The sequence below is a fragment of the Nipponia nippon genome, unplaced genomic scaffold (assembly GCF_047370975.1).
Source record: "Nipponia nippon isolate SJK-2023a ecotype South Korea unplaced genomic scaffold, ASM4737097v1 scaffold_29, whole genome shotgun sequence".
NCBI lineage: Eukaryota > Metazoa > Chordata > Aves > Pelecaniformes > Threskiornithidae > Nipponia > Nipponia nippon.
Window position 1 is genome coordinate 375241 of NW_028262346.1, and position 11903 is coordinate 387143.

General features: G+C 49.3%; 1 protein-coding gene across 1 annotated transcript; it reads left to right on the plus strand.

The window, feature by feature from the left end:
- The first annotated feature begins 1272 nt into the window (after positions 1-1272).
- LOC104021314 (aquaporin-7) lies at positions 1273-11346 on the plus strand. The gene is made up of 6 exons (XM_087763658.1): positions 1273-1418; positions 5028-5154; positions 7387-7524; positions 8255-8373; positions 9755-9972; positions 10851-11346. Exons 1-6 carry the CDS (start codon positions 1329-1331, stop codon positions 11008-11010), a joined length of 852 nt encoding a protein of 283 aa, XP_087619784.1. The 5' UTR covers positions 1273-1328; the 3' UTR covers positions 11011-11346.
- Positions 11347-11903: the final 557 nt, after the last annotated feature.

The window sequence follows — 11903 nt, forward strand, 5'->3', positions numbered from 1 at the left end:
AGACTCAGCAGCATGATTATCATCTGTCATGATTAGATGGTCCTTAGTATCAGAGACAGACTAGTAAATTATTGCATATTTAGCCAGGCGTTCACTGAGGTCAATAGCTAATCTGTCGCTGGAGGACGGCTTACCCCAGTCCATAAAACCCTTCCCTGCCACAAGACAGAAGATAATCTGTGGAGCAGAGAGACGAATAAGCTTCGCAGGTTCTTCCATACAGCTGCTCAGTGCCCTGTGGGTGAAAGAAAATCTCATGAACTTTTGCAATGCAGTAGTGCAGAGCGAGGCAACGCTGGGGACAGTGTGAGCAGAGCACTACGTCCCCATCGTTGCAGCTGCTGGTAACCTCTCCAGAGCTGTGCACCGTCTCCCCTCCAGAGCCACACTGAGAAGCTGCAGCAGGTTGAGAGGAAGGTGAAGAAAACCAGCAAAGAACCAGACAAGGCTCGCAGAAAAAGGTCTTGCGTGTTCAGTGGGTTTAAGTTTTTCAGTGATTAAGCAAAGGTATTAAAACCTTTTCACAGTGGAGAGGTAAGAGCGGGGAGATAAGCAGAGGGAATCAGGAGATGGAGGAAGAATCAGGACAGTGAAGGCTCTGCTCTGGCAGTGAGACTGAAGGTCTCTGGGGACCATTGCCAAGACTGGTCTCCTTGCCCCACACGAGAGGACAGACTAAGGGGGTGGTGGGGAGGCTCTCCACTAGTGTGATGGGAGCTGCAGATACAGGCGTATTCAAGTAAGAGCAAATATTCAACCTGAAGCAATGCTCAAGGCATCATGCTCTTCCCAGCTGTCGGCAGCAGTGCACACCAGCTCCAGGCAGAGCATCCTCACTGCAGGTTGGGCGTCCAAATAGTCCTTGAAACACAGGCAAATTGCCCTAATCCCACCTCTTTCAAAAAAAAAAAAGGGCACCAAACCACCAGCCAGTGGGTTACAATGCAGAGCACAGCCAAAATTCCTGTTCAGTTCCTGTGGAAAAGGTTAGGGAGAAAGACAGGCTTTAGGAGCACACCAAGGCTATTTACAGTTCCACTGCTCTGGAGATAGGCTGCTTCTGGGCAGATGCACAGCGTTTGCAATGCCCTGGTAACAGAAACCTTGCATCCTTACCATATAGTTTTAAAAGGATGGCATTTGTGCATGGGAAGGCTTCAAAGCTAGCTGCTACTTTATTGGCTTGTTCATCGTTAACCAAACGAATGAAGGTGTCTAGGGGTGAAGGGAGGGTGCCAGGTTTCAAAGGGCAATTTAACTCAGTGCAATGAAGTGTGTGCTGTCATAACAGGAGCTCCTGCAGCTTCAGGTTGGAGCTGGAGAGCAAAATGCTGGAGAAGTTTCAGAAGGCACTCACGATTCGTAGCATCACCATCAGGGAGATGCTGGCAGAAGCACTGGGCATGTTCATCCTCATGGTAAGGAGGAGAGGGGCCCAGACATGCATGTCTGTGCATGTGCGTGTGTGTGTGTGTGTGCAGGGCAGGTGAGAGGGTAAGCATTTGCAGCAGCAATTTGTAAGGTATGTGGTTTCCTACCACATCCTCAGGGTTGCTCAGCAGCTGGTTGCTGCTGCTCACCCCTCTGCTCTGGAGGGGTGGCAGCTTCCCATCAGGTAGACCGTCTGTCAAAAACCTTCTGGAGGAAAAAAACAATGCGGAGGGTGGGAGGTGGGCGCTGGGAGATGGTAAAGGAGCTGGGGATGAGATGCTGTTTGAGTTCTCTTCTAGGAGAAAAATGAGGAAGAGTCTGGGAATGAAACCAAAGAGCAGTGTCTGGTCAGATGGGGCAACGCAATGCTTGTGCCAAACCCCCTGAAAGATCCCATGCAGTGAATTGAGGCTTTTCTTCCTGCTGTGCCAGAGGCGATGGTGTGGTTGGGGGGGTCCTGCACAGGTTTGGGGAGCAGACCCTGGCTCCTCTACCACTGACAGCCTCTGTGAAAAGCGAACAGCATTCATCCATCTTCCTCTTGGGGTTGCCAGGGTAATGAACACCGGTGGAACTCTCTGGAGCCACAACCCACCATTAGGAAACATAATTACTGGGTGTAAAGCATGCCAGGATTTCGCTTTTGGTTTTCTTACGCTGGCAAATGAATAGTGCTTATCCAAATCATACAGAAACTCCTCCGTTGCCTGAGGGATCTGTTTCACACAGAAAAAGCGAAGTGGTTTTGGGCTCTTGGGCTGCTTCGGAGGTGTTTGGAAAGAGAGCAAGGAAGGCTTTGCAGTCAGAATTGATCCCTGGTGAGGGTGAGGTGTCCACCGGGACCAGAGCCTTTGTGTGTTGGACCAACATAGCAAACTGAGATCCTCCCTCTGAAAAGGTCCAATAGCTGTCTGTGCCAACTTACTACAGCTGGAGTTACCTTGCAAGTGCTGAGAGAGACACTTTGGACTGGACAGAGGCCAGCATGGAAAGGCTGGGGATAATCCAAATAACTCGTATGTGGAGATTTGCACAGGAAGAAGATAAGATTTGTGTAAGCATGGGGACCTTTTGACACAGCTGTCTGTACAGATAAAGGTGCTTATTTTCAAGGGCAACAATTGCATGGGCAAAGGATGCTTACTTTTTGTCATATCTTATTGCACATCCAGCTCCTAGAAGTTCACTCCTTACTACACAGGTAGTTTTGCATGCATTGGATGTCAAAGTACAGACATCTGTGACTCCTCAGCAGGAGCTGAACAAACCATTTTTCTTTTCCATTCCCTTTGTGTTTTGGTGGTGGAAGTTTTCAGGTGATAAAGATCAAGTTTACTGGGGTTGTTTAGTCTGGAGAAGAGGAGGCTGAGGGGAGCCCTTATCGCTCTGTACAACTACCTGAAAGGAGGTTGTAGTGAGGTGGGGGTCAGTCTCTTCTCCCAAGTAACAAGTGATAGGACAAGAGGAAACGGCCTCAAGTTGCACCAGGGGAGGTTTAGTTTGGATATTAGGAAAAACTTCTTCACCGAAAGGGCAGTCAGGCACTGGAACAGGCTGCCCAGGGAAGTGGTTGAGTCCCCATCCCTGGAGGTATTTAATAGACGGGTAGATGTGGTGCTTGAGGACATGGTTTAGTGGTGGACTTTGCAGTGCTAGGTTTATGGTTGGACTTGATGATCTTGAGGGTCTTTTCCAACCTAAACAATTCTATGATTCTAAGTTCAGAGGTGTCCTGCCAGGGCTGTCTCAGGGAAGTAGCATGAGAAGGAGACTTTTCGCTGCACTCTGACAGTCCAAGGCAGATTTTGGAGCCTGCAACTCATGTTGGCTCTTCCCTCACTGATCCCCATGAGGGAATAGAGTAGGAGGAGGGACACTGCATATAGACCTCCATCAAGGGCTGGCCACAAACAGCATCCAGCATCCGAATGTAGCATCCAGCATCCAACTCTCTAGCAGCCCTTACTGTAACTGGGAATGTGCTGGCTGCATCTCCAGGATGTCTGGATGGTTCTTATTTGGATGATAGCACTCAGCCAGGGCCTCTTGCTTTAACAGATAGGCAATGTTCATAAAGGAGGGCACCAGGCAGTGGGAGTAAACAGCATAAGGATTAGGAAAGTAGGGGGAAAAAAAGGCTGTTTTGGGACTGTGAGAATAAAGGAAGGGACCGAAGGTTTAGATTTGTGCTGAAAAACATATTCTCTGTCCTGTCCTGTGTTTTTTTGATGATAGTGCTGTTCAGCTGCAACAGCCATGTCTGCACCCCTCTCTCTGCACCTGCGCACTGTACTGCAAAACCTGTGCTTTATGCATTTGGCTTCTCTTGGATGTGGCTTTGGAAAAGCTCAGAGATGAGTAGGCAAAGTTTTTATAAGGGCATTGCAGTTGCTGGGGGACATCCCAGACACTGCTTTTTGGGGCTTTTGCTGAGGCAGACTGAGAGAAGGGCTCACACCAGGCAGGCCACAGCTCCATGCACAGATTGTGGTCTGCATATATGAGAGAGATAAGAGCAGTGTCTCTGGGGAACCGGGGATTTTGGTGATGTCTGAAACGGAGGAGGGAGAGCAGATGCATGAGACAAAATCTGGATCCAGGCAGAGCAGCCAGTAAAGATCTGAGTCAAAACAGGAAAGGCCAGAGCAGCAGTTTAGAAGCTGGAGAACATACTGACTTTTTTGTCTTGGAGGGACATGTCACCCTGGATAAACATCGGTGCAGGCCAAGGAACAGGATACACTCTCCAAGCCCTAAGTGATTTGCAAGGCAGAGACCTCAAGAGAAGCTTTGTCCTTCTCCAGATTTCAGTGTAAGAGCTGTGCAAAGAACTGATTTTTCCACACTCTGACCACATTAAAAAAGTGAAATAGAATTTACTTTCAGGCGAGAGCCTGAAATGTCTTGAATAAGTCTTTTCCTGCTGGAGAGTGTTTACATTTCTTTCTAATTTTTTTTCCCGGTTCCCCTTTAGTCACTAAAAAAATACTGAAACTTTGGCTGTTTTCAAACTGAAAGTATATGTGTTGAAAGGAAAAGTCAATCCAGAATTTCCTTCCTTGTTTTTTGCCAGAATAAGTTACCAAAATTAGAGTCGAGTTTGGCAAATAGCTATGTGCTCCCCAAACTACATTTTTAGTCAATAAATTGCACACCAGGAAAAGAAAGGCAACAAGAATTTGCCCACCCTCCTTTGATCCAGCTTGGGCACTGCCTCTGGGCAGTCTGTGGTGGTGCTCCCATGGCTCACGTCCCTGGCTTCAGGTGCAGATGCCCTTACCACAGCTGTGTGAGTGATCCCAGTCAAGCCCAGGACCTCAGTGTGGGTGTCTGGGGTTTGTCTCCCTTGTACCCAGCCCAGACCAGAGTGTCTGGTTTGGTGTGATGGTCACCAATGAGGAATAATCCAGTTAGCCATTCAGTTTTTCAGAGGAGGGTCATTCTCACTTCATCTCCTGACCATGGTCACCTTTGAGTCTTCCTGTCTTTGGGAGTTTATTAGTATTGCAGAAAAAGTAGCAAAAAGAAGCTCAGTCCACCACAGCAATAACACCGCTTTTAATGCTCCTTTCTCTCTTTCTTTTTCCATGCACTAGGTCTTCGGCTTGTCTTCTGTGGCACAAGTGGTATTAGGAAAAGGAGACTTTGGGCAGCAGCTGAGCATCAATTTGGGATTTGGCATTGGTGTTACCTTGGGTAGCCATGCGCCTGGAGGAATCTCTGGTGAGTAGGACACTTGAGCATAGGACGTCTCCATGTCCCATGAAGGCCACGCACATGGCAGGAGTGGGCTGAGGAGGGGAGGGTGATGGCCTGGCAAGGCAGAGCAGTGCCCTCACCAGAAAAAAAGGCAGTCCTAGGGTCCCCAGGCAAGAAAAGCAGAGCAGGTTTGGTGACCATAATGAGGGTCAGCCTCGTGACCCAGTGATCACAGCCAAGTCTGCAGCGGGGGAGGCAGGCAAGGTCAGGAGAAGCAGGGGACAAGGCAGGCGCAGGATACCTACAGTATGCTGACCCCAAACACGTGTCCTGAGCTGAGACAGGGGCAAGTGGAACAGGGAGCGAGGCAGAGGTTCAGCCATCCTCTCCTGTTGTGGTCAGCAGAGCCAGGTTTCAGCAGTGCCCCTGTTAGGCGCTTGGGATCCATCATGGCCCAAGGAGACAAGGAGCTCTGAAAACATGCTGCCAATCTGACCCATGGGGAAGTAAATAATTTATTGCAAAGGAGAGCTTACTGCTGATGTTGCAACAAGGAATGGTATGCAATTTTTCACCTTATCATCCACACCCATGTGCACACACCCCACACGAACTCAGGAGGTGGCGTTTCAGGGCAATGGGGTGGTATCTCTCACGTGACAGAGCATTACCTTTGCCTTGTGCAATTTCTGCATTCATTTGCACCAAGAAAAGAGATTAAGGGCTCTAGTGGGCAGAAAATTAAAGCAAGTCCTTGTTCTTGAACTGTTGGAGCAGAGAGATGTCCAAGGCTGGGGCTGGCTTGGAAAGGAAAGTTTTTCCATGTGAGCGGTCAGCTCTTGGTCTCCCTGTCCTTTTGGAGCTGATGGAGACATCCTGGGGTAAGTGGGTTAAGGAAAGTAGGTCCCTGCAGTCCCAGCTGACATCTGAGATGAACCTGATCTGCTGAGGACTGGGAGGTGAGATGAAGGGTCTCAGCTCAGCCAGCAAGAGGCTGGCTCTGGAGCCAGCTTCACAGCTTCTTGGCAGTGTGATTTGACTTTATTTGTGTCACAAGATGTTTCTTGTGATCTCTGAAATGGCTGGTCATGCCTGCAAAGGATCAGAGGATGGAAGAAAAAGGGGTCTCCCTCCATTTCAGTTGTGGCTGTGGGACTATAGCAGATGGTACATGCACATTCACTTCACTCTGTCCTGTACTTTGATGAGATGACATGTGTCTGGCTCTTACCCCTTTCTGAGGCTGAAGTAGGAAAAGGCCACTAAGATTGGGGTAAGTTTACACCTACTAGGCAGGAAAAAGCAAATATTTCCTTTGGACTCATGGGGAGATGAGGCCTGGAGAACAAATGTGGTTTGCACTGAGGGCACCAAACCTGGATCCTCTTAAGTCTTTCTGCAAAAGCACCATTGTGATACCAACGTTCTCCACAGAAATTGTCCCCTCAAACCAGGGAAAACTGGTCTTGCACTGTATGAAAGCCGCATACTAAAAGATGTAAGGAAATGCAGTCCAAGATTACAAACTCTGTGAGGGAAGGACAGGGTCTGCTTCACACTAATGGGAGCAAACATGGTTTGGCCAGGATTGACCATCCTCATACCCCTTCTCAATGCAGTGACATAAAAGGGCTAATTTGAGTCCCTGCCGACAGCCCTGTGTAGGATTTGCTTTGCAGACATGAAGCTATGGAGCATCAGTGGCTGATTTTGCAGTTTGTTTCCCTGGTGTCCTGTGCCTTGCCTGCCAGATTGACTAAGGGCCTGCAGCTCCGATCAGCTGGGGTGTTCAGCTCTGCCAGGACGAGGCCCTCCTTGCCTATCAGATGTTTTCAGAAGGCCTTGTGATTGTTTGGGATGATAAGATTTGTCTCATCTACCTGTAGCCATATAAAAGGTGGGTGATGAGTTTAAGTTTTGGGCTCCCTTTAAGTTGAACAAAGAGAAATCATACAGCGGGAAACTCATGCCATGCCAAGAGAGGTGTCTCTGACAGGTGAGATGACTGAGGCAGCCTGTGGTCTACAGAGAGTAAAGCAGAGGTTGTCTAATTTTTAGAGGACTAAGGCTAGGAGCTCTCTGCCCTGAATCATTCAGCTGCCCAGGGAAAATGGGTCAGTTTTGAGTCTGTGCAGGAGTGACACCCTGCCCTGAAAGCGTCTTAGTGTTCTGCAGCACGGTCTGGGGTACCGTGGGGCATGCTCCAAAACAGCTGCATCAGGGTTAAGGCCACTGTCTTTTGCTGTGATTTTGCAGGAGCTCATCTGAACGCTGCCATCACCCTCACACACTGCGTCTTAGGAAACCTCCCCTGGAGAAAGTTCCCAGCTTACCTGATCGGCCAGTTCCTGGGCTCCTTTACGGCAGCAGCCACCGTCTTTGGCCTCTACTATGGTACGGTTGTGTCTTTATCACAGGGGTTGCTTATGGGCACCATTTCAGTCTTAACTCACAGTTCGTCAAAAATATTTCCTTTTACAGTACCCAGCATGATGTCTGGGTGAGGAGGGCGAGCACCTGTCTCGTGGGACAGACCTTCATATCTCAAGGCCAGAGCAGGGCCCAGATATCTCTGGGAAGGATGTGCAGTTCCTGGAGAACGCAGCTCCTTTTGCTCAGGGCATTCCCACCGCCAAAACCTGTCCTCAACTCAAGGCTAGTAGCTGTGTTTTGTCAGCATTTTGTTTCCAGGGTCTGCAAGGCCTTGAGTTAGATGGACTACCATGTATTAGGTACAGCTGGAGCTCTGGGGGACTCTGCTGGTCTGTGGGAAATGGGACAACTGTGGTTCTGAGTTGTGAGCAGAGGACCCACCACCCATTCGCTCCAGCGTGTCTCAGTCACCGAGGGGCAGAGAGATGGAGGCCTCCAGTGCATCCACAGCATCCAGCCTGCCCCAGGCTCCTGGAGCAGGGACAGGGAGCTGGTAGGCGTAAGGAAGCAACTGCAGACCAAAGTCTGCAGGTAACAGGTATCGGTCAGATTGTGCCTGCGAGGGGTGTGTCACCTCCATCATACCTCCCATTGCCTCTCTTCCCCTTGGTGTCCGTGCTGGCTGGAACGGGTGGACTTGCATTCATGGGATGAACTCTGTGCTAACTCCCATAATTCCCATTTCTCCTAGATGCTCTGTACGACTACACCAAGGGGAACTTTACAGTGACGGGCCCAACTGCCACGGCATCGATCTTCTCCACTTACCCTGCTCCCTATGTATCCTTGCCAGGGGCCTTCTTCACAGAGGTCAGTGGGGATTGCTGTGGTGTGCTCAGAGGAGGTGGGTGGTAACAGGTCCTGGTCTGCTACAGGGGACTCACAGCCCTACATGGGCAGACACAATCACAACCTCTACTCCAAAGAGCCTCCTGTCCAGGCAGGTGCCTGACAAGTAGAAGCCAATGCACCTTGGTGGCTGAGCAAGCCTAAAGGGTAATGCCTGCTGGCTGCTCTGCAGCTTGGTCCGAGTGCCCTCCAGGCATCTTCCCTGCAGGCAGCCGAAGCAGTGGGAATTGAGAAGCTAAGCTATATGAGGAATGATCTCCTTTGGGCTCTGGGCAGTTCCCTGAACTGTTCTGCTTTTTTGGATCCTACATCTGCTCCACGCTCCCAGGCAGCTCTGCTGGCTGCTCCTCACTGGCACAGGGAGCCTGGGACTGTCTTCACATGGACACAGCCTGTCTGGATTGAACCTCTAGGGTTTGAACAGTCCAATTTAGACTGCATACAGCTGATTTGCAGCATACAACACAACGCCCAGATGCCCAGAAATAGGAAGGGGATGTTTCGGGGGACATGGAGCACTGGGATGCTGGAGAAGGAAGATTCACTTCCAATTCAAATCTGACGAAGCCTGTGCTTTTGTCTCTGAGCTGGGCATGATGAGGAAGATGGTGAGAGCTGGAGAGCCTACAGGTGGGGACCTGATCACTCAGCCTCCTGTGGAGCATGCAGTGTCCTTGCTGCACAAGAAAGTAAATGACAGTGACACTGCATTGCCAAGAGCTGCAGAGTTTCTGCTTTTGCTGGCATCTCTGCAAGCAGTCCAAGGCTCTCCAGCTGCATTATCTCAAGCAGAAAGAGACAGGAGTCATCACCTCTATCCAAACCACAGTTCCTAATATCTTGGGCACTGCAGATCTACAAATGCCAGCTATGTACTGTTGCAGATGGGAGATTGTGTTTCCCAGATGAGAATCTGGTATCTGCTTTTAGTCCTGAAAGGGCTAATGCAACAGGCTATAGAAAACATCACTTCCTCTAGGGAGGATCAGATTTGTCTCGTTAGCAGTTTGTTATGGCTCTGCCTCTGTTAGACAAAATGTATGTAAAATAATCCATGTACCTAACTTGAAAGGTGGAGGGGGAGAACAGCGCTGAGAAGTTTGTATTAGTCCTAGAGCATTTTTGATGATGAGGTGGAGACTTTTTTGTTGGGAAATGAGTCAAGACTTTTCTTCAGTCTACCTGTGAGGAGGCAATAACATTGGGGTGCTCCCTGACCTGATCAGACCAGGAATCCCACCTGCTCTTCCGTTCTGGGAAGTCTCTTCCTCTCTGGTGAGCAGGATCCTTCTGCCTTACCCATTCTCTCTCCTGACCTGCTGCCCCTTTCCTGCTCCTGCAGTTTACGGCAACAGTGATGCTGCTCCTGGGCATTCTGATCATCCACGACGAGAAAAACAACGGAGCCCTGAAAGGCACGCAGGCCCTGCTCACGGGTATCCTGGTCCTGGGCATCGGCCTGGGGATGGGGATGAACACAGGCTATGCCATAAACCCTTCCCGGGACCTGCCCCCCAGGGTCTTCACGGCAATTGCTGGCTGGGGAATGGACGTCTTCACGTGAGTGACCCATTTTGCTTTTACATTGCTCAGCTTGCAAGGAGAGAAGATAAGCCCAAGATAAAACGGTCATGAAGCCTTTTTCTCTGGGACAAATGATGGTATCACTGCAGAGTGCGTTCTCCATTCTCAGAGAGAAGGGTTGGGTATAGAGGAGCCCCACGCATTATGTACACAAAATTTGGGGTACACTAAATTCTTCAGTATGGGATTCATCTTGACATTCAGATACCTCAATTTGGGCACCAAACCAGCTACCTGTTAGCTGGAGATCTAGCTGGTTATTGCAGTGTTTGGAGAGTCAGAGAGTGATTCGGCTCACCTGAAAGCAGGTACTTACAGCTGGATTGCTGTATAGCTCTCCTAAATTTAGATATCTGAATCTGGAGGTGAAACCCTGCTTTTCCCTACCTAGTATGATGGCGCCATGCTAGGGGTCTTCCCATGGTGAGGGCATTAGCAGAGTCTCTTGTCCCGGCTGCCCATTTTCATTAAATTTCCAGAAAATATCTTTGAGAGCTTAGTAGAGGAGGTGCAGATGTTATTGGAAATGGGGAGGGAAAAGGGGTGTGTGTCTGTCACACTCATCAGGATCACACAGACTATTTCTGTAGGAGGACAAGAAATCTGCAAACAGTGCAGAGCCACTTTCCCAGGCCGATGAGGAAAACGACCCTCCCTCCAGGAATTATGCTGGTGGATAGAGAATTTGTCTAAGAAGTCAGTTGTAGGGCCCGGTATGTGAAGCAGGCTATACACCTCTGCTCACACAGCTCACTCCTGCCCCAGCAGACTTGGCTCAGCTCACCCCGCGCCACGTGGCGGCAGGGCAGGGGTTCATCTGGCTCACCGGCTGCCTCTTCTGTGTTTCATTTTAGGGCTGGACATCACTGGTGGTGGGTCCCACTCATAGCTCCGACTCTGGGAAGTCTTGCTGGTGTTTTAATCTACAAACTCTTCATTGATTTTCACAACCAACCTGTCCCGGAAAGTCAAAATGAGAAAGGACAGACAGTGGTGGAGACTTCTACATTGTGATGGCCACGTGCTCCAAGGAAAGGGCCTGACAGCAAAGCCTATGTGGATGTATGGACTGACAGCCAAAGGGTAACCAAGGGGATAAGGGCATGTGCAATGATGCTGCCGGAGCACACCGTTTCTCCACCCTGCAGGTGGAGAAATGAGGGACTAGTCTTCAATAAACCTACTCTGGTTAACCAGACAAACTGAGTCTCTGAGACACTGGGCAGAACCGGGTAGAGCTAGACCTGTCTGTGACCTGAAGAAATTATTCAATCTCCCTGTGCAAAAATCTACAAAAAAAAATATCATCACATTCTGGAGAAAAGCAAAGCAGAGCTGCAAGACTCCAGATACCTGTATGTTCACAGAAATCAAAATACAGGATCCAACAGTGGCAGAAACAACTTAATTAATTAAAGACATTTTGATCTGGAATATTCTTTGGTAAGAGGTAGATACTACACTGATGGATCAGGGGCCTAGGCTTGCTTCCATTTGCTAATCTGCCACCCTAACAAACACCTAGTTTGGCAGAGCAGAGCAGAGAAGAGCAAGGACGGTCTGAAATAGAACCCTGAACCTGATTTTTTTTTCATGCTTGGTTTTGTGTTTTGCTTTTTAATCTAAACATTCAGGAAGCACCAAAAAATTAGTAAACTAAACAACAGGGTCTTCTGAATCATGGCACAGCTCTGCTGGAACACGTTGGCGTCATGGAACCATGTGTGTTACTGACAGGTTAGACTTTAACTACCACCATATGAAAGGATTCAGACAACTTCTGTGGCAGCATCCCCAAATGCTCAAACAAAAAAACCCACCCTTTTCTCCACTCTGAATGCACGAGAAATGTGGGAAGAGGCTGCCCTGCTCCTGCAGGAATTCTGCCACCTCCATCTGAATGAGGA